This window comes from Trachurus japonicus, unplaced genomic scaffold (assembly GCF_045865225.1).
Source record: "Trachurus japonicus isolate A0001 unplaced genomic scaffold, Traja_1.0 AP029848.1".
NCBI classification, from domain to species: Eukaryota; Metazoa; Chordata; class Actinopteri; order Carangiformes; family Carangidae; genus Trachurus; species Trachurus japonicus.
This window is the reverse complement of record NW_028219981.1, coordinates 133,332-159,762: the sequence shown is the minus strand read 5'-3', so window position 1 is coordinate 159,762 and position 26,431 is coordinate 133,332. Positions and strand designations below refer to the sequence as shown.

At 43.6% G+C, this 26,431-nt stretch overlaps 1 protein-coding gene across 1 annotated transcript in view; it reads left to right on the top strand.

Moving 5' to 3' along the window:
- LOC146960907 (NLR family CARD domain-containing protein 3-like) overlaps window positions 1-23,947 on the top strand; it is a 32,633-nt gene extending 8,686 nt beyond the window's left edge. Inside the window, exons 8-9 of the mRNA XM_085771948.1 lie at window positions 3,694-3,740; window positions 23,424-23,947. Of these exons, the coding sequence (XP_085628074.1) occupies window positions 3,694-3,740; window positions 23,424-23,947 (571 nt within the window). The remainder of the gene's footprint in view (window positions 1-3,693; window positions 3,741-23,423) is intronic.
- Window positions 23,948-26,431: the final 2,484 nt, after the last annotated feature.

The following is a 26,431-nucleotide window of genomic DNA, read 5'->3' as shown; positions in this document are numbered from 1 at the left end:
GAATTTTTTTAGCCACTTGTGTACACACAATTTAATTTTCCAACAGAGATAAACATATTGTGGCAACAAACAAGAAACTTACCAACTGTATGACTGGAACCAGCCACAGGGGATGAGGATGTGGCAACATGACATATCTAATCAGCCATTAATAAATGGGTGATTGATCCTTTATCCCCTCACAGGAAAACAGCTGTTATCTTTTCACTGTAAACAGACCTTAAAATCAGCCAGGACATGTTAACTGCAGCAGGCTGGTATGTAGCAGCTAGCCAGCTAAGTGAGCTAACACAAGCACCGACATGTTTTTCGGCTAAACGTACATCTAGTAAACATAACATTAATTAGCCTTACCTTGTCCTTGTTTTTTTTTCATCCTCGACCTTCTTCTTTTTCCTATTTTCCGCATCTGACGGATATATCCTTTAGGACATCGTCGCTTTCCAAAAGCCAATCACCTCCTCGCAAATCGCGATCTCAGTGAGTGAGGGAGGGAGGGGGCCAGGGGAGAGAGAGGGGGGGAAGGGGTGGTGCGCGCTCGTTACCGGAGAACGGCCACAGTCTGCGTTACGTTTACGTATGCGTGTCACGGTCATTGTTGCCAGTTGGGTCAAGGGTTACATGTTGCCGTTGTCAGAGACGGTTAGACAAATGATTGAGCAAAGTTTGGGGGCCCCCTAGTGGCTGCGGGGCCCTAAGCAGCTGCTTAGTTCGCTTATAGGGAGGGCCGGCTCTGAGTTTCAGTCCATACTTTTGTATGCGTTCCATAACTCTGTTCAGCCTCTCGTTGTGCTCTTGGGCTGTGGACCCCCATATGATGATGTCATCAATGTAGACTCGAACTCCATCCAAGCCCTCGATGATCTGCTCCATCGCTCTGTGAAATATTTCAGGTGCTGACTTGATTCCAAAAGGCAGTCTGAGAAAGCAGTGTCTGCCGAAGGGCGTATTAAAGGTACAGTACTTGGTGCTGCTTTCATCCAGTTTCAGCTGCCAGAAGCCTTGTGAGGCGTCAAGCTTTGTGAAGTAGTTGGCACCTGACATTTCAGTGATGATCTCTTCACGTGAAGGTATTTGATAATGTTCACGCTTTATGCTCTAATTTAAGTCTTTAGGGTCCATACATATTCTCAACTCACCATTCTTTTTCTTTGTGATGACCAATGAGTTGACCCAGTCTGTAGGCTCATTAACCTTTTTGATCACTCCTAGCTTGATCATTCTGTCGAGTTCTTTCTTTAGGCAGTCTTTCAGTGGCGCCGGAACTCTGCGTGCTGCATGCACAACTGGTTGGGCTCCTTCTTTCATCTGTATTTTATATGTGAAGGGCAAAACACCAAAACCCTTGAAAACATCTGAAAAGTTCTGAACAATTGTGTCCATAGAGTCATTTGTTGGGTTTATGGTTGGGATGATGCGATACACTCTTTTCACTTCACTTTCGCTCTGTCACCAAGAAGTGATTCACGTCCTTCATTCACAACAAAGAAGAATAGGTGGTGCACTTTTCCTTTAACTGTGATACTCAACCTGCATGTGCCCAAACATTTGATTGGCCGCCCATTGTAGTCTTTCAGTCCAGATTCTTTTCTTTTTATTTGTGGCTTATTTTTCATTGCCTTTACATCACACATGCTTATGAGATTTGCTTTCGCACCAGTGTCCAATCTCATGGTGACCACAGTCCCATTTATCATTAGAGGAGCTATCCACTTATCTTCTTTAGTGACATCATTTACATTGTCTGGTTTATTTATTTGTTCACTTTCACAATTCACCATTCCAACAAAGAACGTGTCACTTAGATCAGGCTCGTCTATTAAGTTTACAGTTTTTCATTTCTTCCACTCTTTCCGTTTGGAGAAGCATTGTTTAGCAAAATGATTCTTGCCTTGGCAAGTAGAGCATTGCTTACCAAATGCTGGACACTGTCTATGCTTGTGCTGTGAGCCGCAGCGCTTGCAGTTTATCATCACGTCCTCCGACTGCTGTGCAGGCCGGGTCTGTGTGTGGCGTCTCCGCTGATACGACACTGCTCCAACCGCTGCCGCGCTGTCGCTCTGCGCCGAGGCGACTGCAGACATCTCGCCGAACGTCCTCACGTGCCTTTGGGACAGCTCACTCGCCTGGCAGATCTTAATGGCTCCTGCCAGCGTCAGCTCCATCTCTCGTAGTAGCCTCTCTCTGACCTTTTTATCCTCCACGCCGAATATGATCTGGTCCCGGATCATGGAGTCCGTCAGCGTTGCGAAGTTGCAGGACTGCGCCTTTAGCCGCAAGTCCGTCAGGAAGCTATCAAATGGTTCATGTTGCCGCTGTGTACGAGACCGAAACACGTACCTCTCGTACGTCTCGTTCTTCTTCGGAGAACAGTGAGTATTGTAGTATATTATCCACCTCAACTCTTTTCTTTAATGTCTTGTATTATCTTATGTTCTTCTTTGTGTATTTACTAGAATAAATAAATGTGTAGACTAATGCCCTGCTTCACAGGTTCTTATATTTAGCACAGAAAGAATCTGTCTTGTCAGGTATCTTGAGACATGTGTTTCTTGTCTATTGCCCTCCTTTGGTGGGTTGTAGTTTCTGGGGACACTGGACACTGTCTATTCTTAAGTTAGCTTGGTCAAGAGGTTAAATGTCAGAAAGCTAAGGATAAATTCTGTTTTTAGATCTTGTCTTTGTCTGACCATCCTGGTCAGTTATGTCCTTCTGTGGGAGAAGGTGGAGTTTTAGAAAACGTATATAAGGTTTGAGATTTCAGGCCAAGAGAGAGTCATCTCAATTCTTGGCACCAGAGATGCTCCACGATTCGGCATTTTTGTACACTGTTCTTCTTCTTGTAATAAACTCTTTTTGAATGCAAGAAAAGACGTGTCGGCGGTGATCCCTTCTCTTCATCAACACATCAATATACCACAGTATCAAACTTACTAAGCACTACATCCAACTTTTCATTATCTTCAGGACTGTCAAACACGAACGTGTTAAATACTTCTATGGCCTGTGGCCCTGCTATCGTTAGCAGCAGCGCTACCTTTCTTGCTTCCGGCTTAGCCTCGAGTCCCATAGCAGCAACATAAAGGTGAAACCGCTGTTTGAAGGTGCGCCAGTTCTCGTCGACATTCCCCGTTAGTTTCAAACTTTCCGGTGGTTTCAAATCCATGTCGCCCATTCGAGTTTACTCCTGGTACCATGTCATGTTCGTGTTCCAAGGATGAGGCCGTGTTGATAGCAAGTAACTTAGTTTAATGTCTCACGTTCTCAACAACATACATGTGGCTCCATGCAGTCTTGCTCTACTCTGTTATATGGTACGGTAAGCTGACCACTAACCAGTACTGCCGCCTAGCGGTCAAACATGTAATAACATCCAATCATAACAGACGCGCGTCGGAGCGTTGAGAGGCGTCAAATTAGAAGATGAGAGAAGTTCAACTTTATGCAAATGAGGAGCGTCACCGCCACAGCGGCAGCCAGTTGCAGACCGGGAGTCTCACAGCGGGAGAAATTGAGAGCGCCTGACTGGACACATCTTCCGCGCTGCTTGAAAGTCCCGCCCCTTTGGCCGCCGGCCGCTGGAGCTGGCAGCTGGTGAACAGAGAGTTGAGAGCGTCTGCTGCCCATGCTGCTGACGCTTTTGGTGTGAACGCACCGAAAGGCTAACTATCCTGACGTTGTTTCCTCCTCCAGGGTGGACCACTGTGGACCTCAGAGACTGAGACCTGGTGTGTTGAAATGTGAGTGTGTTTTAATTTGTTTTAAATTTGATTAATGAGAACATAGCTGCACATGTTTCACTCTATCTTTACATTATCTAAAGGTACGAAGTCTAATTTCTCCAGAGTTTCATTCAGGATTCAGCTTTTGTTTTTGTCAGTGTGGGTGGAAAGATGTTAGAATTCAATCGTCGTAAAGGTCTGCACCAGGGGCCGCCCACAGCCCAGGCCAGGACGCCTCCACCCAGGTACCCACCCACCAGTGAGGGGCCCAAAAGCGGTAAAGCACTGCCATAGACCCCCCAAGCCCAGCTGATGTTCGCCACGTGACAGAAACATCCCAGACACAGCCGAACGCATGGTTGGATTATTATTTCGGATTGCGTGCTAGTCAAACATATTGTGAGCTGTTTATTGATGGCCTTTATTGTTTGGTTTATTGCAGAATCACACCCACAACCACATACATAGCCTACACAGCATACACATCCTTCTGTGTATGCTGTGTTGGATTAAAGCACCATAAAAAGGATTGACTGTCTCCTGCTTCATTTCACCTAAGTCTTGGGGGGAACTTTAGACTGCATTCTAACAGACGCACACTTGCGTTTACAAATCAGAGACGCCAGTCTGCTAGCTTTAAGTCTCCATCATAAATAGTAATGAGCTGAATAACCTTATAACCATATTAAAAAGAACAGACCAAACCCTTCTAAAGAAACTTTTTGGGATTTCTGATTTGACCAGCTGCCAGGATTGTGATCATGAGGAGAATAAAGAAATGTGGTGGTCTTTTATTTTCTTTTTAGAATAAAGAACACTTTACAAAAGTAGTCAGTAGGGGGTGGTATGTAGCAGCATTACAGCGCCATGTGCTCCACACAGGCCTGGAGTATGTACTACAGTGTTTTGGGTCGTAAGCAGTGGATCCGTGTGGACGCAGATATTTCTTGAAATTATGCCGTGTTGATTGAGATTTTTTTTAACAAACAAAAAAATATATAATTTTTGGTGAAGCCCGCGTATCTGTATGGACATGGCCACAGAGTTTTCACAAAACCTGATTTCTGAAACGGGGCCCAGGGCTACAGTAATGGCACGGCAGTAAACAACTGTATCATCAGCATAGAAATGTAAAGAGTGAAATAAAGTCTGTCCACCATAGTGACTGAGATCCATGTAAACTCACAGCTTTACAATTCTTAAGAAAACAACAAGTTTTCATATTTCTGTCTTTGTGCACACAGGTTTGTGCATCTGAGCCCCTGGTTGGTTAAAATAAGTTGAGCCTCAGTCCTCTGACTGGATTTTCACCAACACCGAGTTCAGCTCTTTGCAGCTTTTGGACCAAACCATCCAGACTGTTGTGAAACTTGTTTGTAACAGTCGACACTGAAATTTGTTGTCAGAGATGTGAACTTCGCACTGAGTGTGAGCTCTTTGATGGAGGAGATCACAGTTTTAGAAAGCAGATGGTTCACAGCTTCTTTGTGCTGCAGATCAGGATTTGTAATTTGTAATTATTTATTTATTTAGAAGTCAGGACAATGCACATTAACCCTTTGATGCACAACATGGGTCTAAATAGACCCGAGTGAGTTTTTTTGTGCTATATCTTTGCGAAAAATTTATTTCATCATATAGAATTCCAGGTATTCCTCAATTAACTTGTTTTTGATCATAATACATCCTTATTTTATTTTTTACTTTTTCACTTTTTTAATAAAAACACATTTTGTATCACTACCCCTCTAATGCGCAACATGGGTCTAAAATGACCCACATTCATTTCCAATGTGATTTCATGCTGAGTGATAGTTTCTTTGTTGTAACTTTTGAAATCTATCTATTTTATGATTGAATGTTCCAAGTATTATTTAATATCTTGTTTTTTATTAGTGGGGTCATTATTTCCATTTTTCATTTCTTACTTGTGAACAAAAATGTCTCAGTGAGTGGACCAGTTGAAAAAACAAGTATAGCAAGAATACTTTAATTTTAGCATTCCCTCACTATCTATACCAACAACAGACCATTGTTTCCTTGATTACAATAATGACTAGTCATTACTTGTCCTTTTTCCCCATTAATAGCTCTGTTGATATATTCTACTGTGGTCAACAGCTAGCCATAGTTTATTCTATCTGAGTAGGCTATTGTGTTATATCTTTGAAATCACTACACAGTATTTATCATTTTCTTCAGTAAATATTCTTTTTTAAGCACATATAATCATATTTACTTGTTTTACAATTATTCCAATTTACCTAAAGAAACATTTGATGACTCATTAAAGATAACTGTGCATAATTGATAAGGTTTTAGTTACCTTGAATAAGTAGCTACATTACTTGTCATAAAGGGAAATACCTTAATATTAGCAAGTTAGCTAACTGTTAACATGATAACATGTTCTAGCTGGTGTCTACAATAGAATAATATTCTATTGTAGACACCAGCTAGAACATGTCAACAGCTACCTAGCTAGCTAGCTGGTGACATGTTCTACTGTAGTTATGTAACCCCAGTCCCATGTAGCTAGGAAATACTGACTAATTGGGGTGTTGTAGTACAGTGGGACGGGGCCTGAGTTCGTCTAAAGATGGCGCTACCTGTGATAACTGTGATAGTGAAATAAAATAACTTGGCGGTGCCTCCAATAACTTTTAAGAAGTAAACACAAAATTTGGTACTTCCCCTTTAAATAATAAAAGTTCACTTTAACCTCATTTATATTTATCCAAACAGTATTACCCTTATAATTACAACACAGGATTTAGTTGAAATAACAAAAATATTTATTACAATGTTACGAATTGGATTTAGAATTTAGTTAACCAGTTCACTGTTGACCTTTAAGTATGCATTGATAACAGTATTCAAAACTCTCATATAATACACTGGAAGTTTGATACACAAATGACCACTGTTAACCCACTGAGAGAATGTAATCAAAGTGACCAGGTCAATTCAAGTGTCCACAGCCCACACTCACACACACATTCACACAGGGCTATTAAATGTAAATGAAAATAAAAAACGTTGCAGGCCCGTTCGATGCTTGTGAGCGTGGAGGCCGGAAACGAATGGCCACTTCACTGGGTTTTAACCAGCACAAACAAACAAGAAAGCACGTGCAATGTGTTAGTGTACTCACGAATCCTCACAGTCAGAGATGGAGATGGGGGGAAAAGGGGCAAAGGCAAGGTGCAGTTTCAGCGGCAAGGGGACGGAGCGTGCAGCAACACGGTGCGGAGAAACCACGCTCAAGTACAGCAGCTACAGTCTCTCTCCACGGTCCAGGGCTCTCCCGGTCCTCACTCTCTCCCTCTTATGGCTAATGTCCGGTCCTGAATCACACAATTCCTCTTAGTAAATAAGCAATAGGCCTATTCATGGCGAAAAACCCACAGAACGTATCACACAAAATAGCAATTGCTAACAACAATGCAGAATAAACAGTGTGAAGGCCTATGAGGAGGCTAAGCTAAAAGCTAGCGGCGATTAGCGATTTGGCTCGTTTTATACACGTTACAGATAAACAACAGCACCGAGCACATTAAAACACATGAATTTACCTCTGGCAGCTTCACAGAGTTCACACACATCGACCACAGGACGACTCTCCGTCAGTCTTGGAAGTTAGGAGTGTTTTTACTTTTACAAGTTAACAGCTATCCAACTCGGACGCCGATAAAAGCAGGCTCTGCTACCGCTAACTTTGCTGCGGCACGTAGGTGACGCTAAGTCCCTCCTACCTGAGCAAGGTGAGGACAGGATTGGCTCTACAGACATACAAAGATGGGAGAATAAAATAAAAGATGCTTCACTACCCCACAACAATCGAGGTCTCCTTGTGCTGACATTACCCATGAATGATTTTTAAGACAACACCACTCTTTTATCTCTGACTTGTGACTGTATATAACATGGCTGTTTAACATTTTATAATCCAACATTTTTAACATATTTACACTTCATGAACTATTAAGTATTACCAATACAAACATTTTAATATCTGTATATGAATGAATGAAATTAATAGCCACAGGGCTACAATCTCCCCTTTCTAAAGGGTGTTGATGTCCTCATCACACTAGTTTACATCTGTCACGTCCGGTATGTCAATATCAATGTCTGGCATGTATGCTACAGACTAGGGTCATAAATATGTGTTTTTGTCATTATACATTATCCCAACTTTGATAAAGCACTGGGGAGTCTCTTTTAATAGTAATCCTCAATCCCCTATGTACAACTACAATAGGTTCATTGGTGGAATGGCCAGGTCTATCATAGCTTAACCGCACGACGGGTTTCACTTGTCTTCGGGCGGGACGGTTACAACCAGACTCGGCACTACTTTGGGACTGACTAGTAGAGGGGAGCTCTCCCCCTTCTAGACCTGTGTGCACCACAGTGTCCTTTGGCAGTTGCTGAATTTGCTCTGTATCTTGTCCTTCCGAGATTTCATCCACATCCTCCTCAGTATCCACATCAATGTCCTCTTCAACAATGTTATGCTGAGTTAGTGCATTTTCCAGGGGAACATCTCCGCTCAGGTGATCCGCCAGCAGATCAAGGGCCAGTAAGATGTCCTCCCTCCGGTCAGCAGGTAGGTTCCAATGTTCTTCCTCGTCTTCCGAGGGTTCTTCCTGATTTGGATTTTCAATTGACTGTTTATTTTGATGCAATCGTGTCACCGGCCTCTGTGGTGGCCGCTCCACCTCCAAATCTGAGGGAAACCTGACCAGATACCCTATGGGTAAAAGGTGGTCCCTATGCAGGGTCTTGACCACGCCTCTTCCCTTTTCAGGTTTTACTCTGTACACAGGTAAGTCTGGTAATTTTTCGACAACAACGTAAGGGTCAGAATGCCATTTGTCGCCAAGCTTGTGCTTTCCAGGCAAGCCCAAAGCTCGGACGAGCACGCGATCCCCTTTCTCCAACACTTGGTCTCTCACTCTGTTGTCATAATACCTCTTGTTTTTGTCATGTGACTTATTAGCAACTGTCACTGCTAACTCGTATGCCCTTTTCAGGTCACTTTTCAGCTTGTCAACATAATGTAAGTAGTCACTACAGTCGTCTCCATCAGGAGAAGTTCCAAAACACAGATCAATGGGCAGACGAGCCTCACGCCCAAACATCAAGCAGTATGGAGAGTAACCCGTTGCATCGTTACGGGTACAGTTGTAGGCGTGGACGAGCGAACTGACATACTGGCTCCATTTTTGTTTTTGACTGGGTTGGAGAGTACCGAGCATAGACAAGAGCGTTCGGTTGAAACGCTCTGGCTGCGGGTCACCTTGGGGGTGATATGGACTCGTTCTGGATTTTTTGATGCCTAACATTCCCAAGAGCTCTTTGATGAGACGGCTCTCGAAGTCACGTCCTTGGTCAGAATGAATTCTGGACGGCAGGCCATAATGCACGAAAAATCTCTCGACCAGCACCTTGGCGACGGTGGTTGCTCTTTGATCTTTTGTCACATAAGCCTGTGCATATCGGGTAAAGTGGTCTGTTACCACAAGAACGTTGGTCATACCCTTTGAATCAGGCTCTATAGACAGAAAGTCTATACACACCAAGTCGAGGGGACCACTGCTGGTTATCTGTTTCAAGGGTGCGGCCCTGTGAGGTAACGTTTTACGAGCAACACACCGGCCACAGTTTTTGATGTACTGGGAAATGTCAGAGGCCATTTTGGGCCAATAAAATCGATCTTTCACCAGGTCAGTGATGCGGTCAACTCCCAGATGGCCAGAATCATCATGAACAGACTTAAGCACTCTAAGACGGTGTTTACTGGGGAGGACTAGTTGGAAAATCTGGCCGCTCAACGGTCTGGTGGTTTTCCTGTACAACAGGCCTGACTTTATCAGAAGCCTGCTGCTTTCTCGTTGCAGCAAAGCAACATCTGGAGTGTGGCTTTGGGAGGTCGGGGGCCAGACTCCACTTTGTACAGCTTGTTTGGCGACACCGATGTCTGGGTCTCCGTCTTGCGCTTTGCGCAGCTCCTCGTTGCTTAGCTGTTCCAAAGAACTCACCCCGAGCTGAGTGGATAAAGCATAAGCAGGGGGAATGACAGTTGGGGGAACTCCCAATTGGTCTATGAGACGGTTGGGCAGTTTAGATGATTGAGTGACACTAAAGGGGCGACAGAGAGCCTTAACACCTGATTGAGGGATGTGTCTCCATCCGTCGTCCTCTTCCATGTCGGCATCCAGCCAGTCGGCATCCACATTTTCTCTGCCAGGATTATACTTAATGTCAAAGTCGTAGGTAGTTAAGTTAGCCAACCACCTATGGCCAGTAGCGTTCAACTTCGCCGTGGTGAGAACATAGGTGAGCGGGTTGTTGTCGGTTCTCACCGTGAATCTGGCACCATAGAGGTAATCGTGGAACTTATCCACCACGGCCCACTTCAAAGCCAGAAATTCAAGTTGGTGGATAGGGTAGTTTTTCTCTGCTTGGCATAGCTTACGGCTAGCAAATGCCACAGGTCGCAACCCTTCAGGGTATTCTTGATTGAGGACCGCCCCAAGCCCGTCCATGCTGGCATCCACATGTAGGATGTAAGGCTTTGTTGCATCGGCAAAAGCCAACACTGGAGCACTGGTAAGACATTGGATGATTTGGCGAAAAGCGTCCGCACATGCTGGGGTCCAGCGCTTGCCAAAGGGCTCAGAGGGTCGAAAATAGTCATGAACATCGGACTTGGCAGGGTTCTTCCCCTTCCTTACAGGAGGGTATCCCTTCGTTAAGTCAGTAAGAGGGCGAACTATGGCTGAGTAGTTCTTGATGAACTTGCGATAATAACCGCAGAACCCCAGAAATGACTGCAGCGACTTCAAGTGGGTAGGTGGCTGCCACTGGGCTACAGCCTTGATCTTGTCGGGGTCAGTTGCAATACCGGCTGCGGACACTATATGCCCCACGTACTTTACTTCCGGCTGGCAAAACTGGCACTTGTCCAGTGAAAGTTTCAAGCCGACCTCTGCCAGTCGGTCAAGTACGCGCAGAAGACGTTCTTCGTGTTCTTCCAGGGTGCGACCAAACACGATGAGGTCGTCGAGGTAAACGAGACACTGAAGCAGGTTCATATCTCCCACTGCCTTTTCCATCAATCGCTGGAACGTGGCAGGGGCCCCGGTGATGCCCTGGGGCATCCGCTCAAACTGGTAAAACCCAAGCGGGCATATGAACGCTGTTTTTTCCTTGTCCCCCTCGGACATTGCGATTTGATAATAGCCAGAGCGAAGATCAAGCACAGAAAACCAACGGCTTCCCGTGAGGCTGGCCAAAGCATCATCGATCCGAGGAAGGGTTTATTGGTCAGGTATGGTCTTCAGATTAAGGGTGCGATAGTCAATGCACATTCTTATCTTACCATTCTTCTTCCTAGCTATCACTATGGGAGAAGCGTACGGGCTGCGTGATTCTTTGATGATCCCTGCAGCAAGGAGCTCCTGTAGATGTTTGCGGACATCATCGATTTCTGCTGGAGCAAGACGTCTGACTCTCTCTCTAAAGGGGCTAGGGTCTTTCAGCCTAATACAGTGCTCCACTCCTTTCGCCAAACCCACATCCCACTCAGACAAGGAGAAAACCTCAGGCCGATCAGCCAATTTTTGAGCCAGTCGGGTTCTCCAGTTCACTGGAATGGGAGAGTCACCAAAATTAAAGATAGCAGGGTCAAGTGTGCTAGATGGGGTCTCTACCTGCTGCAGCTGGGTGACAACTTCTGCTTTGTGCACATAAGCGATCACTGTGCCTTTGGGGATGGCTTTTGGTTTGGCAGACTCGTTTTTCAACAACACTGAAAATCTGTTGCAATCCATCTCTGCGGAGAGTAGGACGCAGGGGGGCATTAACACTCCAGCTGGAAGTGCTCCGTTGGAAGGAGTCTCTACCACGAGGATGCTATCTTCGATTTTCTCATTACATAACACTTTACAAATAGCTGAACGCTCACTACCAGGAGGTACAGTAAGAGGTCCAGGTCCACTCCACTTAACTACAGCCAGAGGATCACTACGAGGGAGGTGTGACTTAGACTGGGTAGGTAGCTGTGTAGCTACACGCATGGTTCGAGCTAGCTTGGGGTCACCATGAACCTCACTGGACTGCGGGGCATGACTGAATGCTCGGGCATTGGTGCCAACGATGAGTGGCAGCTTTTCAGGGCCATTACCTTCTGGGCAGACTAAAACAAGCACCACCTTAGGCTCACACTGATCAACATCTTCGAGAAACTGTATCTCAGCTGCAATGTAGCCTTTATATGGGTAACTAGCCTGACTTAGGCCCCATAACTCCAGGCTTGAGATGGAGTGAAGCGGTAGATGGGACAAATGCTTGTTGTAGTAGTCTTCAAAAACAATTGACACATTAGAGCCACCATCCATTAAAGCGTCACATGTGTGTCCTTCAATTATGACTTTCCCAATGCTAGACTCACCTACTAAACCTTTAGGGATGTCTGCTGGCGTGCTGAGCCCTAGGGAACTGCTGTTGAGTTGGCCTACATGTCCTATTTGCCCTGGGGAATTGGTTGGGGGACACTTTTGGTTTTGTCTGAGCTTTTGGTTGTTTCTGATTAGCTTGCTTATCACTTTGGAGGGGTTGTCAGGGCCACTGCAGTTTTTGGTGATGTGGCCATCCTCTCCACAGCGGTAACAAAATACACTCTGGCCATCGGTAGTGTTACTGCTTTTCCTAGGTTTAAAGGGCTGTTTTGCTCTAAACCTATGGGGGTCCCTTTCTCTGGGGGTCTCTTGCATGGCTGATTGCTCTCTGAGCTGATTTAACAGCTGCAAACTAGCCACTTGTTCCTTCAGTGACTGCACTTCAGGATCAACATGTAACACTGAGGGTTTCTCTTTGACTGATAGCTGCTGTACTTTAGCTTCTAAAGCTTTTACTTGGCTCTTAAGAACATCTACTTCAGCAGAATGGGCTGTACTGTCCTCTGCTGCACGTACTGTGTGTGCGCTTGTGGTGAGATTTCGTCTAGTAACCTTCTGATCTTCCTCTACTCTGATCTCGCTCAGTAACTCCATGAAAGAGGGAGGGTTCCTCAACCTCTCTTTAAGACGCAACTGGAGTAGCAGGATGTCTGATTCTGATGCTGCACCTCTCAATAGCTGCTCTGCCCGTGCACGGTCTCTGGACGTAGGAGGAAGGCCTCCTTTCTGAACAGCTTTGGACAACGCCTTTTCTAATCTCCTCAGATAATCTGATAGCCTCTCACCTGACTTTTGTTGCATGGATCTGAACGCAAAATAAAAATCTTCACCAGACTTGGTGATCCCAAATGCATTTTCCAAGGCTGCTAAATAATCTTCTGGACGCGCATCTGCATCATTGTATCGCACAGCCTGCATTATCTCAAATGCTGGACCTTTTACACTCTCAACAATCCTCTTCTTTTTCTCTTTTACAGAACCGTCACACTCATCCAGCATTACCTGTGCCTGCTCAAGCCAGTTTTCCAGGGTCTCCTCTCCTGCAGGTGTGGGCATCACTCCTGAAAACACACGTAACCTGCGGAAAGCGTTGTTTTCTGGTGGGGGTCGCATTGTTTTTTCCAGCAACTCTCCCACAGCACGAATGATGGAAGTTGGGTCTGACTGAGTGGGTGTGCTTTGCTCAAATAAGGGTTGGAGATCATTCAGTGATTTACCTTCACTTTGCAGCATCTTCAGCAACTTCAGGGTGAAGTCATCCGGCTGGGCGGTGGCACGTGTGAGAAGGGTCACTTTCCATGGGGTCCCACCATTAAGGGGGTAGATCTCAGGGGGAACTGTTTTAGGGTCAACTGGGTTTTGGCACTCACAGAGTATCATGTCTTGCTGTAGCTGTGAGACTGATATTTTAGCTTTATAGCGAACTCGGCCGAGGGCTTTTACAGCTTCCAGTGACTCTGTTATATCAGCTACAACTGCCTCTGTAGGTACATTACTCAGTATCAAAGCATTGGCTGGATCTACTTTTACATCATCACACCATTTCAGTAGCTCAGCTAGTAGCTCAGGGTTGGGTGAGTGAGTCATTATTGTATGTGAGTTTGATCTTCACTACTTAAATTTAGTTGGCCATACAGTGAACTAATCCCAGCGGTGCCTCCATTTATGTAACCCCAGTCCCATGTAGCTAGGAAATACTGACTAATTGGGGTGTTGTAGTACAGTGGGACGGGGCCTGAGTTCGTCTAAAGATGGCGCTACCTGTGATAACTGTGATAGTGAAATAAAATAACTTGGCGGTGCCTCCAATAACTTTTAAGAAGTAAACACAAAATTTGGTACTTCCCCTTTAAATAATAAAAGTTCACTTTAACCTCATTTATATTTATCCAAACAGTATTACCCTTATAATTACAACACAGGATTTAGTTGAAATAACAAAAATATTTATTACAATGTTACGAATTGGATTTAGAATTTAGTTAACCAGTTCACTGTTGACCTTTAAGTATGCATTGATAACAGTATTCAAAACTCTCATATAATACACTGGAAGTTTGATACACAAATGACCACTGTTAACCCACTGAGAGAATGTAATCAAAGTGACCAGGTCAATTCAAGCGTCCACAGCCCACACTCACACACACATTCACACAGGGCTATTAAATGTAAATGAAAATAAAAAACGTTGCAGGCCCGTTCGATGCTTGTGAGCGTGGAGGCCGGAAACGAATGGCCACTTCACTGGGTTTTAACCAGCACAAACAAACAAGAAAGCACGTGCAATGTGTTAGTGTACTCACGAATCCTCACAGTCAGAGATGGAGATGGGGGGAAAAGGGGCAAAGGCAAGGTGCAGTTTCAGCGGCAAGGGGACGGAGCGTGCAGCAACACGGTGCGGAGAAACCACGCTCAAGTACAGCAGCTACAGTCTCTCTCCACGGTCCAGGGCTCTCCCGGTCCTCACTCTCTCCCTCTTATGGCAAATGTCCGGTCCTGAATCACACAATTCCTCTTAGTAAATAAGCAATAGGCCTATTCATGGCGAAAAACCCACAGAACGTATCACACAAAATAGCAATTGCTAACAACAATGCAGAATAAACAGTGTGAAGGCCTATGAGGAGGCTAAGCTAAAAGCTATCGGCGATTAGCGATTCAGCTCGTTTTATACACGTTACAAATAAACAACAGCACCGAGCACATTAAAACACATGAATTTACCTCTGGCAGCTTCACAGAGTTCACACACATTGACCACAGGACGACTCTCCGTCAGTCTTGGAAGTTAGGAGTGTTTTTACTTTTACAAGTTAACAGCTATCCAACTCGGACGCCGATAAAAACAGGCTCTGCTACCGCTAACTTTGCTGCGGCACGTAGGTGACGCTAAGTCCCTCCTACCTGAGCAAGGTGAGGACAGGATTGGCTCTACAGACATACAAAGATGGGAGAATAAAATAAAAGATGCTTCACTACCCCACAACAATCGAGGTCTCCTTGTGCTGACATTACCCATGAATGATTTTTAAGACAACACCACTCTTTTATCTCTGACTTGTGACTGTATATAACATGGCTGTTTAACATTTTATAATCCAACATTTTTAACATATTTACACTTCATGAACTATTAAGTATTACCAATACAAACATTTTAATATCTGTATATGAATGAATGAAATTAATAGCCACAGGGCTACAGTTAACTAATACAGTAGAATGTAGAAATGTCAACAGCTAGCTAGCTAACTGGTCCACTCTCTGAGACTTTTTGTCTGTTTGTTCATAAAATAAGAAAGTAAAAATGGAAATAACACCATGTACTAATTAAAAACAAGATATTCAAATGATACTTGAAGGATTCAATCATAAAATATATTGATTTTAAAAGATACCACAAAGAAACACTCACCCAGCATGAATTCACATGGAAAATGAATGCGGGTCATTTTAGACCCATGTTGCGCATTAGAGGGGTTGTGCATATGTTGTGCATCAAAGGGTTAATAAAACATGTACCGTAGTACCTGTAAATGTGCCAGATTGTAGCCTGAGGGCTAATTTCCATCTGGAGTCCTCTAGGCAGGTTGGTGTTACAATACAGTACAAAAGGTCAGAATACATTTTAAGTAAGAAATAGCATCTTCAATAGGATCTTTCATTAGTGACACTCTATTCACTCCATCAGCCTCATCCTCAGGTCCACACCAGAAGAAAAGCACAACACCGTTGATGTTTGAATTATTCTTTTTCATTAAAGCAGAAGTAAGTGATATATTTGTGTTAATATAAGTCTTAAATAGTTGTATCTTCCGACAGCAATCACTTACATAGAGTGTTTGGACCGAAACACGGGTCTGTCAGTCACTCTGCTCTGCTCTGAGCCGAGGAGAAAACATTTATCGTATCCTACAGTTTTTATCCAATGAGGAGAGAGAACGGCATGCAGGGCTGTGTGTGCAGCCAAGGGACGCCGTGAATGTGGCGACGTAGGGACGAGGACTGTTATGGTGCGTTCAAGGAAACTCGTAGACTCGTGTTTTTCCGTCCTGTGAAGTTGTATCAGTTTGATCTGGTACGAGTTCACGGGTCGGAAGTTACGAGTGGCCGTTATAGTGACTTTCACAGGTAAAACAGGTCGGAAAAACACGAGTGTGTTGCCTGGAACGCTACAAAGTCGTAAGTCGTGACTTGAAGCTGTAATTTACGATTTCAAAAGCCTGCCTCGAACGCAGCATTAGCGAAAACGACCGGATCGCTTACTTCTGCTTTAATAGGGTAGGTGCTCAAGCTCTACTACAGATGTTACTGGTTCAAAATTGCGGGGTTTTTCCTGCAATGCAGGATCGCGTGAACGCGTGTCTTTTCACCACAACTGTTTTCCTCTAGGTGGCAGCACCGTACTAAATACTGCTCAGACGTTTTGGGGACAATGCTGACAGTCACACAATGTAGCCGCGATTAGGAGTGGCGCTGTTCATGATACAGAATACAAGAGGATGAAAGGAGAACTAGCTGCAGACAGTAAATAATATAGTAGCCTAGTTTTTCAATTACAAAATGTAACGACGGCAGCTACAGTAGACTATAGCCCACGTCTCACTCTCTTTTTTTGGTCATCTGTCTCGTCATCTCCAAAATGTGTTTTTAAAATGAGCCAACTACAGTACTGTGCAGTAGTGCCGCAGATTTCTCACTCCGCACCTTGTTTGAGAGTGCAGCTGGATGATTTCTTGTGAATGAACGGGTCTGTGTCACTTTGGGGCTGGGCGATAAAACATAGGATAAATAACTTTCCCTCGATAGAAGACGCGGCCGATACAAAGTCGATAGGTTTCATTCATCCATTTTTTGACAGACAACACAAACAGCCAGTGATAATGAGAGTGGTGACACCATCAGGCATGCAGCCGGCCTGGACTTTTTATTTTTAATTATGAAGGATCATCTGCGCAAGGCATCAACAAAACACGGCGTAACACACGCGGCTGTATGGGACAGGCTTTTATTTAATTCAGAACAAACCGCTTAGCAAAAATGGAAAATATAGTCTATAATAATTAATTGATTTGTTGTTTGGCCACTGTTTGAAAATAACCCGAATTATGAGCAAATAATCTGATCCAGAGCAGCAGTCATAATCAGACTTCTTCTAAATAAACCTAAACATTCAATAACTGGGTCAGGTCGGACCATGGGGTTTTTTTTTTCTCTTCTTCTTCACAGGAGAAAATGAGGTGCGCTGTGCTCACGGACGCGTTGATGTTTTGTGATTTATCTGCTGCCTTGACTCTGCCCTTTATACATGTGCGTTCAGATTAACAATAAGACAAGCCATGGTTGAGTTTATTGAGTTAATAATCAGCATCTTAGTACCTCTGATCCGGAGCGATAGTGTTATGAAAATCGCTACAGTTGAACTGGTCTGGTTTTTAGCTGCTCAATCTCATTGTTTCAAAGAAAAGGGATTGATTTTTATAACGAAATGAAACGAAAACAATATTATATTGATACATTGTTGTAAAAAAAATCCAAAAGAAACGAAAATGAACTAAAGAAAATAACTTTCACACACACATTAAAGGACAATTCCGGGCGAATTCAACTCTGGGGTGTATTTTCCTATCATTTTAGGTCTAAAAGAATGAATCTGAAGATTTTCAGTTTAATCGCTCCTGTTTTGCGGTAGTTGCATCTGTCCCCGCATCGCCACGGCAGCAATGAATGGGAGTGGATGTAAGTTCCGCTGTTTAAGCTGTTTCCAGCCCTCAAAGCCGCAATTTTTTTCCACAGACAGCGTCAGATGGCTACTCAAACATGCACCGAGAAGTTTATTTACCTCAAGCAAGCCGACATGTTTGTAAAACTAGATCTAATTCAAAGTCTCCCGGAGTCTCGCGCGAGACCCAGTTGCCGTGCGCGGTGTGTTCAGGTGCAGTGGGAAAAGCTACCGTTTGTGTCATAAACACAGGAATATCAACTCTTTACTTGCTTCAAGTAAAAAAAACTTCTCGGCGCATGTTTGAGTAGCCACCTGACGCTGTCTGTGGAAAAAAATGTACACTTCAAGCAAGTAAAGAGTTGATATTCCTGTGTTTATGACACAAATGGTAGCTCCGACTGCGCCTGAATACACCAGCACTGCAACTTCGGGCTCGCGCGAGACTCCGGGAGACTTTGAATTAGATCTAGTTTTACAAACATGCCGGCTTGCTTGAAGTAAATAAACTTCTCGGTGCATGTTTGAGTCGCCATCTGACGCTGTCTGTGGAAAAAAATTGCGGCTTTGAGGGCTGGAAACAGCCTAAACAGCGGAACTTACATCCACTCCCATTCATTGCTGCCGTGGGGACGCGGGGACAGATGCAACTACCGCAAAACAGGAGCGATTAAACTGAAAATCTTCAGATTCATTCTTTTAGACCTAAAATGATATGAAAATACACCCCAGAGTTGAATTCGCCCGGAATTGTCCTTTAAAACAGTGCGATTGGTTGAAAGCTGATAATTAGCCATGTGCTTATAAGCTGATTGGCCGAAACCAAGAACAAAGCCGCGTGAATGGCCAATCGCCATGTGTTAACGGACACACATCGACTCCTGATCTTTCCTCGTCGCAAGCCTTGATGTCTCCGCTGGTTCTATCTTCAACCTCGGACAGCATTAACATCTCTCACCAACACCCCGATGTAAGCTTGAGGCATGTCGGACCTGAAGACCATGCTCGAGTCCGTTCAATAAAATGTTTTCATATCCAAGTTTGCTTGAGGCATCTTATTTTGTCAAGTGATTCAAAAAGCAGTAAGCAAGGTTATTATAGCCTATAAAGCTCTATAAAGCTAGAGAAAAAAATCAGTTCTTTGTTCTAAAGACTCATCTTATTGTGGGAAATATTCATTTACTAGAGACAAGGGAGACACACATTAGGGCAGGTGCAGAGTGAAAACAGGCAAAAATAGAGAAAAAACACAAGCATATAATAAAACCAAATAAAAGCCCAGGCTTTGCTTTGCTTAAATCGCTCAAATCAACCGGCGTTTCTTAGGACGGCCAGTCTCTCCACTCCTCTCCCTCACTTTAGCACCTTGTGGGGGACAGCTCTCCATTTCAGCACCTCCACCCCGACAGCCCCCCTCCCCCTCCTCCCTCTGCCTCAAGCTTACATCGGGGTGTTGGTGAGAGATGTTAATGCTGTCCGAGGTTGAAGATAGAACCAGCGGAGACATCAAGGCTTGCGACGAGGAAAGATCAGGAGTCGATGTGTGTCCGTTAACACATGGCGATTGGCCATTCACGCGGCTTTGTTCTTGCTTTCGGCCAATCAGCTTATAAGCACATGGCTAATTATCAGCTTTCAACCAATCGCACTGTTTTAATGTGTGTGTGTGTGTGAAAGTTATTTTCTTTAGTTCATTTTCGTTTCTTTTGGATTTTTTTTACAACAATGTATCAATATAATATTGTTTTCATTTCATTTCGTTATAAAAATCAATCCCTTTTCTTTGAAACAATGAGATTGAGCAGCTAAAAACCAGACCAGGGGCCGTATTCACAAAGCCTTTTATCTTACCGCTAGGAGTGCTCCTAACTCGCACTAAAAGTTTTTACGTGGGAGTTTTTTCTTAAAAGCTATTCACAAAGCCGCTGAGACCTACTCTTACTAAGGATAAATCACTAAGAGCAAACTAAGAGTCACGCCCCTGGTGACGCCCCGTTGCTATGGATTACGTCAATTCTCGTGCACGAATTCGAGGCGCTCAACACGGTGATTGGTTGTTGAGTGCCGGCGGCGCCCCCCCTCCCCTCCCTCCTCCTCGTCGCCGCCGCCGCCCCGCTACACTTTTTTTTTTTTTTTGCCGTCAGGTCCGACGGGGCTTTTCAGACAGCTTCGAGTCCACACCACTCTCTCTGCTGCCGAGTTGGGCTCTGAACTTTCTGTCTTTCTCTCTGCCATCTGCATCTTTCTGCTACAGTTTTTGTCGCGTCTCACTTTCTGCAGTGTGACGCTGTGCAAATGCAATGAGGGTCAGTGCGTCCACTCGCAAAGCAGCCGCTGGTTTTTTTTCTTCCCACATTTTAATATTAATTTTCACATTCGTTGACAGCCCTATATGGTGATCATAATAATGATGAGAAAAGAAAATGCATTACCCACATTTGTGGCCTATAGCAGGATTTGAACCCAGACTAACAATAAGTTTAATTTACTGGGGGAGCAGCCCTATCACATGAGCTATTACTACTAACAGATGTGTGTGTCTAGCGCACCCACCAACTTTTTAAAAATATTTTTGGCTCACATCAGCATGACTGCATCGCAGCAGTCGCAGTTACCTCGGTCCGACCGTTGTGACGCCGATATTGGACAGTTCGTCACCTCACTACTCCCGTTTTATAGCGAAAATGTTGTAGATGACCCAAAAAAAGAAAAAAAAAAAAAAAAAAAAAAAAACACCGACAAAAAGGCACTTTGGGCATCAATGAGCAAAGGGGCAGGTGCTCCAGCTCCCCCCTCTGCAGCAATTCGCAGTCCTCCATACATTTGCCTGGCTGCAGCCATTTGCGATTCTTTGTGAATAGGTCTTACTGAGTTAGGAGTCCTCACGAGGACTTTTAAGCTCTCCCAGACTTAGGAGCTACTTTTAGGCATAAAATACTTTGTGAATTACTCTTATTTTAAAAAACTAGGAGTCCTAAATTTAAGACTGACACGCCCACTTTTTTTAGGAGTTGCTCCTAAATTCGGCCCTTAGGAGCTACTTTTAACCTTAAGATTCTTTGTGAATACGGCCCCAGTTCAACTGTAGCGATTTTCATAACACTATCGCTCCGGATCAGAGGTACTAAGATGCTGATTATTAACTCAATAAACTCAACCATGGCTTGTCTTATTGTTAATCTGAACGCACATGTATAAAGGGCAGAGTCAAGGCAGCAGATAAATCACAAAACATCAACGCGTCCGTGAGCACAGCGCACCTCATTTTCTCCTGTGAAGAAGAAGAGAAAAAAAAAACCCCATGGTCCGACCTGACCCAGTTATTGAATGTTTAGGTTTATTTAGAAGAAGTCTGATTATGACTGCTGCTCTGGATCAGATTATTTGCTCATAATTCGGGTTATTTTCAAACAGTGGCCAAACAACAAATCAATTAATTATTATAGACTATATTTTCCATTTTTGCTAAGCGGTTTGTTCTGAATTAAATAAAAGCCTGTCCCATACAGCCGCGTGTGTTACGCCGTGTTTTGTTGATGCTATCATCTTTGCCTTGCGCAGATGATCCTTCATAATTTGTGATACATAATCATCAAGTCATAAAGCAAGACAGGCTTTATCATATTACAATAGTTTCTGTGATTTAGGCAGGGTATACAGTAGTTAGTTCTAGTTTAATAGCCTAGAGTTTAAGCTGTGGATTACTGCACAGATCACTGAGTCATCCGCCTGTCGTCCTCCGTTCTCACAGATGCCACCTGGTGGTTGTTTTCGCACATTGAGGCTTTTCATTAAAACCTCTTGTCTCGCCAAAGAAAAAAAATGCCTGAGTCTTGTGGCGTCTCGCGTGAACCACGCGTGAAGTCCGCAATTTTGAACCAGTAACATCTGTACTTCCTGACAGGAAGACTGCATCTTTATTTCCTGTACCATACTATTGGGTTAAGTGATTGATCAGGTGTGCGGCACCTCTTGGGCACACCCAGCTCACGCCTGATTAATAATCACTTAAATAGTGTGGGACAGGAAATAAAGATGCAGTCTTCCTGTCAGGAAGTAGTAGAGCTTGCGCACCCATATATACGTAGACGCTTCATCGAGCCCTGAGCCGTACGTCAATGTCGCCGGCATATTGAAACAAGCAAGGTGGAGCGCCTTCAGCATTCATGTGCTGCATAGAATTGTACCAACTGGTCTACAGTCGAAACCATATCTCGGGGGATTATCTTTCACATTAAGTATTTGGCCATAACGTAATTTTATGAACAGATTTCACTGACTTTTTTGCTCCCTTGTCCACCGAGACACACACACACACACAATATTATAATATTTATCATCACAATAACAATGTTTCATACAGTGGTAGCTGTAAAAACTAATTAAATCATTAGAATTATACATAGGTTGGTTTGGTGTATGGGTGAAAAAAGGCATTATCTTAAATCACTTTTAAAGGTCCCATTATGCTGTTTTTCAACCATTTCACATGGTTCTAAGTTGTCCAACCATATTGTATTCCTAGTGTATTGTCCCCAAATCAATCTGCAGCTCTACATCTCAGTAATCTAAAAGTGTCTCTCCAGAGCTCTCCTGCGAACGAGCCATTTCTGTGTCTGCACCTCGAAATGCAAATAAGATGTGTAAACCCGCCCACTCCACAGTGGTTTTCGCTACAGGTACATGTGCCAATGTTGACACTGGGAATAGTGATGGGGTTGGGCATTGATTTTCGAAAAAAAAAAAAAAAAAAAAGTTTCTGAGACTCACATCTTGTCTGAAAAAATGTAAATGTTCCTTTTTTACTGTGACAGAAGGAGATACCTGGAGAGACACCTACATCCATCAGAAAGTTCTGTGTGAAACTATCAAATAAAAAAACAAGTGAAACTGAGGAGCAGCACAAACTGTGCACGGTGCGACTGATGAGAAGCTACCGGAGAATATTGAGGTGGTTTTGCGCCGGGAGAGGAGACTTCCTCGTTCAGATGTCTCTCATTCCGCGATTTCATTTTTTAATGACAGACGGCTGTTTTTCAGTCAATGATTCAAAATGATCATCTGGGTACCGCGGTACCGACCGCTCCTGCCGTTCCTCCGTTCCGCTTCATGTCAATGACGGACGGGGGAGAGAGAGATAGGATTGTAGCAATCAATTAAGGGAGTGAACAGACTTTTTTCATCTCCGGCTGTCATAGAAAGGCCACGGGAACACATAGGACCACTACAAACCGGTAGAAAGTGGATTTTGCATAATATGGGCCCTTTAATGAAGTTCGGTCCATCTCCTTGCATTAGTTTACGGGGCAGAGCCAGAGACGTTCTGCCAGTTTCAACATGGCGGACACGCTGACGTGTGGCAGCAACGGGCCAACCTGCTAAATGAGGCGTCTACGTATATATATGTCTATGTACGGGTTCTACATCACTACCCTATTGTCAGTGAAGTTGTGGATAAATGAACAGATGATAAACTGCAGCTGTGTTGTGTCTTGTTCTCTCCATCAGACACCTGTGAACTGGATGTGGACATGAACACAGTGAACAAACACCTCAGACTGTCTGACAACAACAGGGAGGTGACAAATGTAAGAGAAGATGAGTCATATCCTGATCATCCAGACAGATTTGACTTCTCACCTCAGCTGCTGTGTTCAACTGGTCTGACTGGTCGCTGTTACTGGGAGGTGGAGTGGGGAGGAGATGTTCATATATCAGTGAGTTACAGAGGAACCAGAAGGAAAGGGGGCAATAAAGACTGTTGGTTTGGAGGAAGTGATCAGTCCTGGAGTCTGATCTGCTCTTGTGATGGTTACTCTGTCTGTCACAACAACAAACAAACATTCATCTCCTCCCGTGTCTCTAACAGAGCAGCAGTGTATGTGGACTGTCCTGCTGGGACTCTGACCTTCTACAGTGTCTCCTCTGGCAAACCGATCCTCCTCCACACCTTCAACACCACCTTCACTAAAACTCCGTATCCCCGGTTCTACATCGGTCCTGGTTCCTCAGCGTCTCTGTGTCGTGTGTAGGTCTCACTGTCTCTCCTGAGGACAGAGAGAGAGATAGATAGATAGATAGAGAGATAGGTATATAGAGAGATAGAGAGATAGATAGATAGATAGATAGATAGATAGATAGATAGATAGATAGATAGATAGATAGATAGATAGATAGATAGATAGATAGATAGATAGATAGATAGATAGATAGATAGATAGATAGATAGATAGATAGATAGACAAAGTTCTTATTGCTTTTATTTATTTCATATTAAAGGGCAACTTCGGTTTTTTTCAACCTGGGCCCTGTTTTCATACGTTTTTCTGTATATGTGAGTGATGGATAATACTTTTATTGAGGTCGCTGCAGTATTGAGCCGGGCAGGCAGCCTGCAGCCCAGCTAACGCTCTTCATCCGGGCAAGTGGCACCCGTCAAAGTTCAACCAATAAACCTGCATTTTTTCACACTGACAGGCTCAGATAGTTACAATGACTGTCTGACAACATACTAGAAAGGAGAAATGAACGTAATAGTCTCTACCTTTAGCACGCCTCTTCTTCTTCTCACTGGCAGTAGTCATCCCGGTCAAAGTGATCACAGCAGACCCAACCACGCTTGGGCCCTAATAAAGAGGGAAAATTCTTCTTCACATTAATATCTGAGACGTTCAGATAATAAAGTCGACCCGTTCTCTGCTGATCAATCATCTCAGACACCAACAGATAAAAGATCTTTAATTCAGGAAACAGCAGCAACATCACAGATCACATTAAAAACAACTTCGGTGACTTAAAGTTTGTTCAATATCAGCAGGTCGATGCTTCAGTGCTGCAGATAATCAAGATTTATAATGAGATCAAGCCTGATCTATAATCTATAATCTATAATATCACATCACAACTTTACTCCAGTGGAGGTCCAGATCTACAAACCTGGACTTCACCTGGGTGAATACAGAATAAAAGGAGGTGAAGAATCTGTTTTTCAAAGAGCTTTATTAAACAACTGGTGCAGAGACAGGAAATGACACTGTTTCTAATCAATACTCTAATTAATCCCCATGATCTGGTTCCTTTTTTGTTTTTGACCTCAATAATCAGATTAATTCAAACATAGTGAGTTTTATTTTGAAATTCTGCCGTCTTGGCCAGGTCACTCTTGGAAAAGAGGTTTTAAATCTCAAGGAGTTTTTTTTAACTTGGTTAAATAAAGGATATTGATCGTTTTCTTTTATATCAAATATCAATACATCATTGTTTTAACCCCTCGATCTCCATCAGCTAAATCAGTTCTGTAGTTTCTTTCTCCTCCACAACAGGAGGAAGATCATCAAGTGAAAACATCTGTCTATCACCACGCGCACACACACATTCCTACTGTGCAATAATAAAACTGTGAAACACCTGCAGCAGGTTCTGGTTCAGACTTCTTGTTAAAACAGTGTCGGGTCGGGTCGCTTGTCTAAGTGTGTGTGTGTGTGTCAGGATTAACACCATTGCAGACAGTCATTGGATGAGCGTTCAGAACACAGCAGGTCGAATGATTGTGTTTGCAAACAGCAGCTCCACCGTTTTATTAATGTTGCTGAACCACACCAATATACAACCTGTCAAAAGACTTTCTATATATGAGCTTCTTAATGGAAAAACTGTTCATTATCTTTCAATTACATTAAATCTAATTTTGAATTGCGTGACTGCCGTTTCTTTTACTGTATCAGGTAAAATATACAGTGATTATGCTGAAGCCTGGCTGCTGTGTCAGTCAGCTCTAGTGATGCAAAGAAAAGAAAAAACTAACAAACGTATAACTTAATTCAATCATAGGAACTACATTCTGCTGGGCGGAGTGATTTCCGGAATGTAATGTTACATGATTATCTCATAGCGTGGTGAATGTGCAGGTCACAACTTGTCCACCAGAGCGTTGTGGAGTTGTTGCATTGTGTATTTGATGAGTTTGATGAGGGACAGGGGACCTGCACCGTTCACCTCCATTGTGTTCACTGAGCAGCTCACGTCTCTGCCCCGCTGATCTCAAAACAACATGCACCGATAATTAAAGGTAATGAACCTACTGCTGTGACTATAGGGATTATGGTGAGAGGAGGACCTGACTAAATGTTGAACTATGCTTTTATGTAATTCACTGCACTCATAAACATATTACATTTTTTTTTTGCATAAAATTGGAAATGTAATATTTTGGACAAAATGCAAGTTGATGCAAAGTGCTCTGCTGTTGGTCAGGGATGTGACTGTCAGCTGTTACTGAACCTGAATATATTGCTCCCTGGAATATGACTTACCACCATCTAGTGGACAGACCATAGAACTACACCTCTCTAAACAGGTTAGACGGGTGTAGATGTCATTCTGATGTTTATTAAGGTGTGGACTCTGAAGTTATGAGGATGTGAATCAGATTAAATGCTCACATACAGCATGACTAATGAAGAAGACGGAGCAGCTTCTTCTCTCAAATGTTTTGTTGAGACATGAAGGTGGAAAGT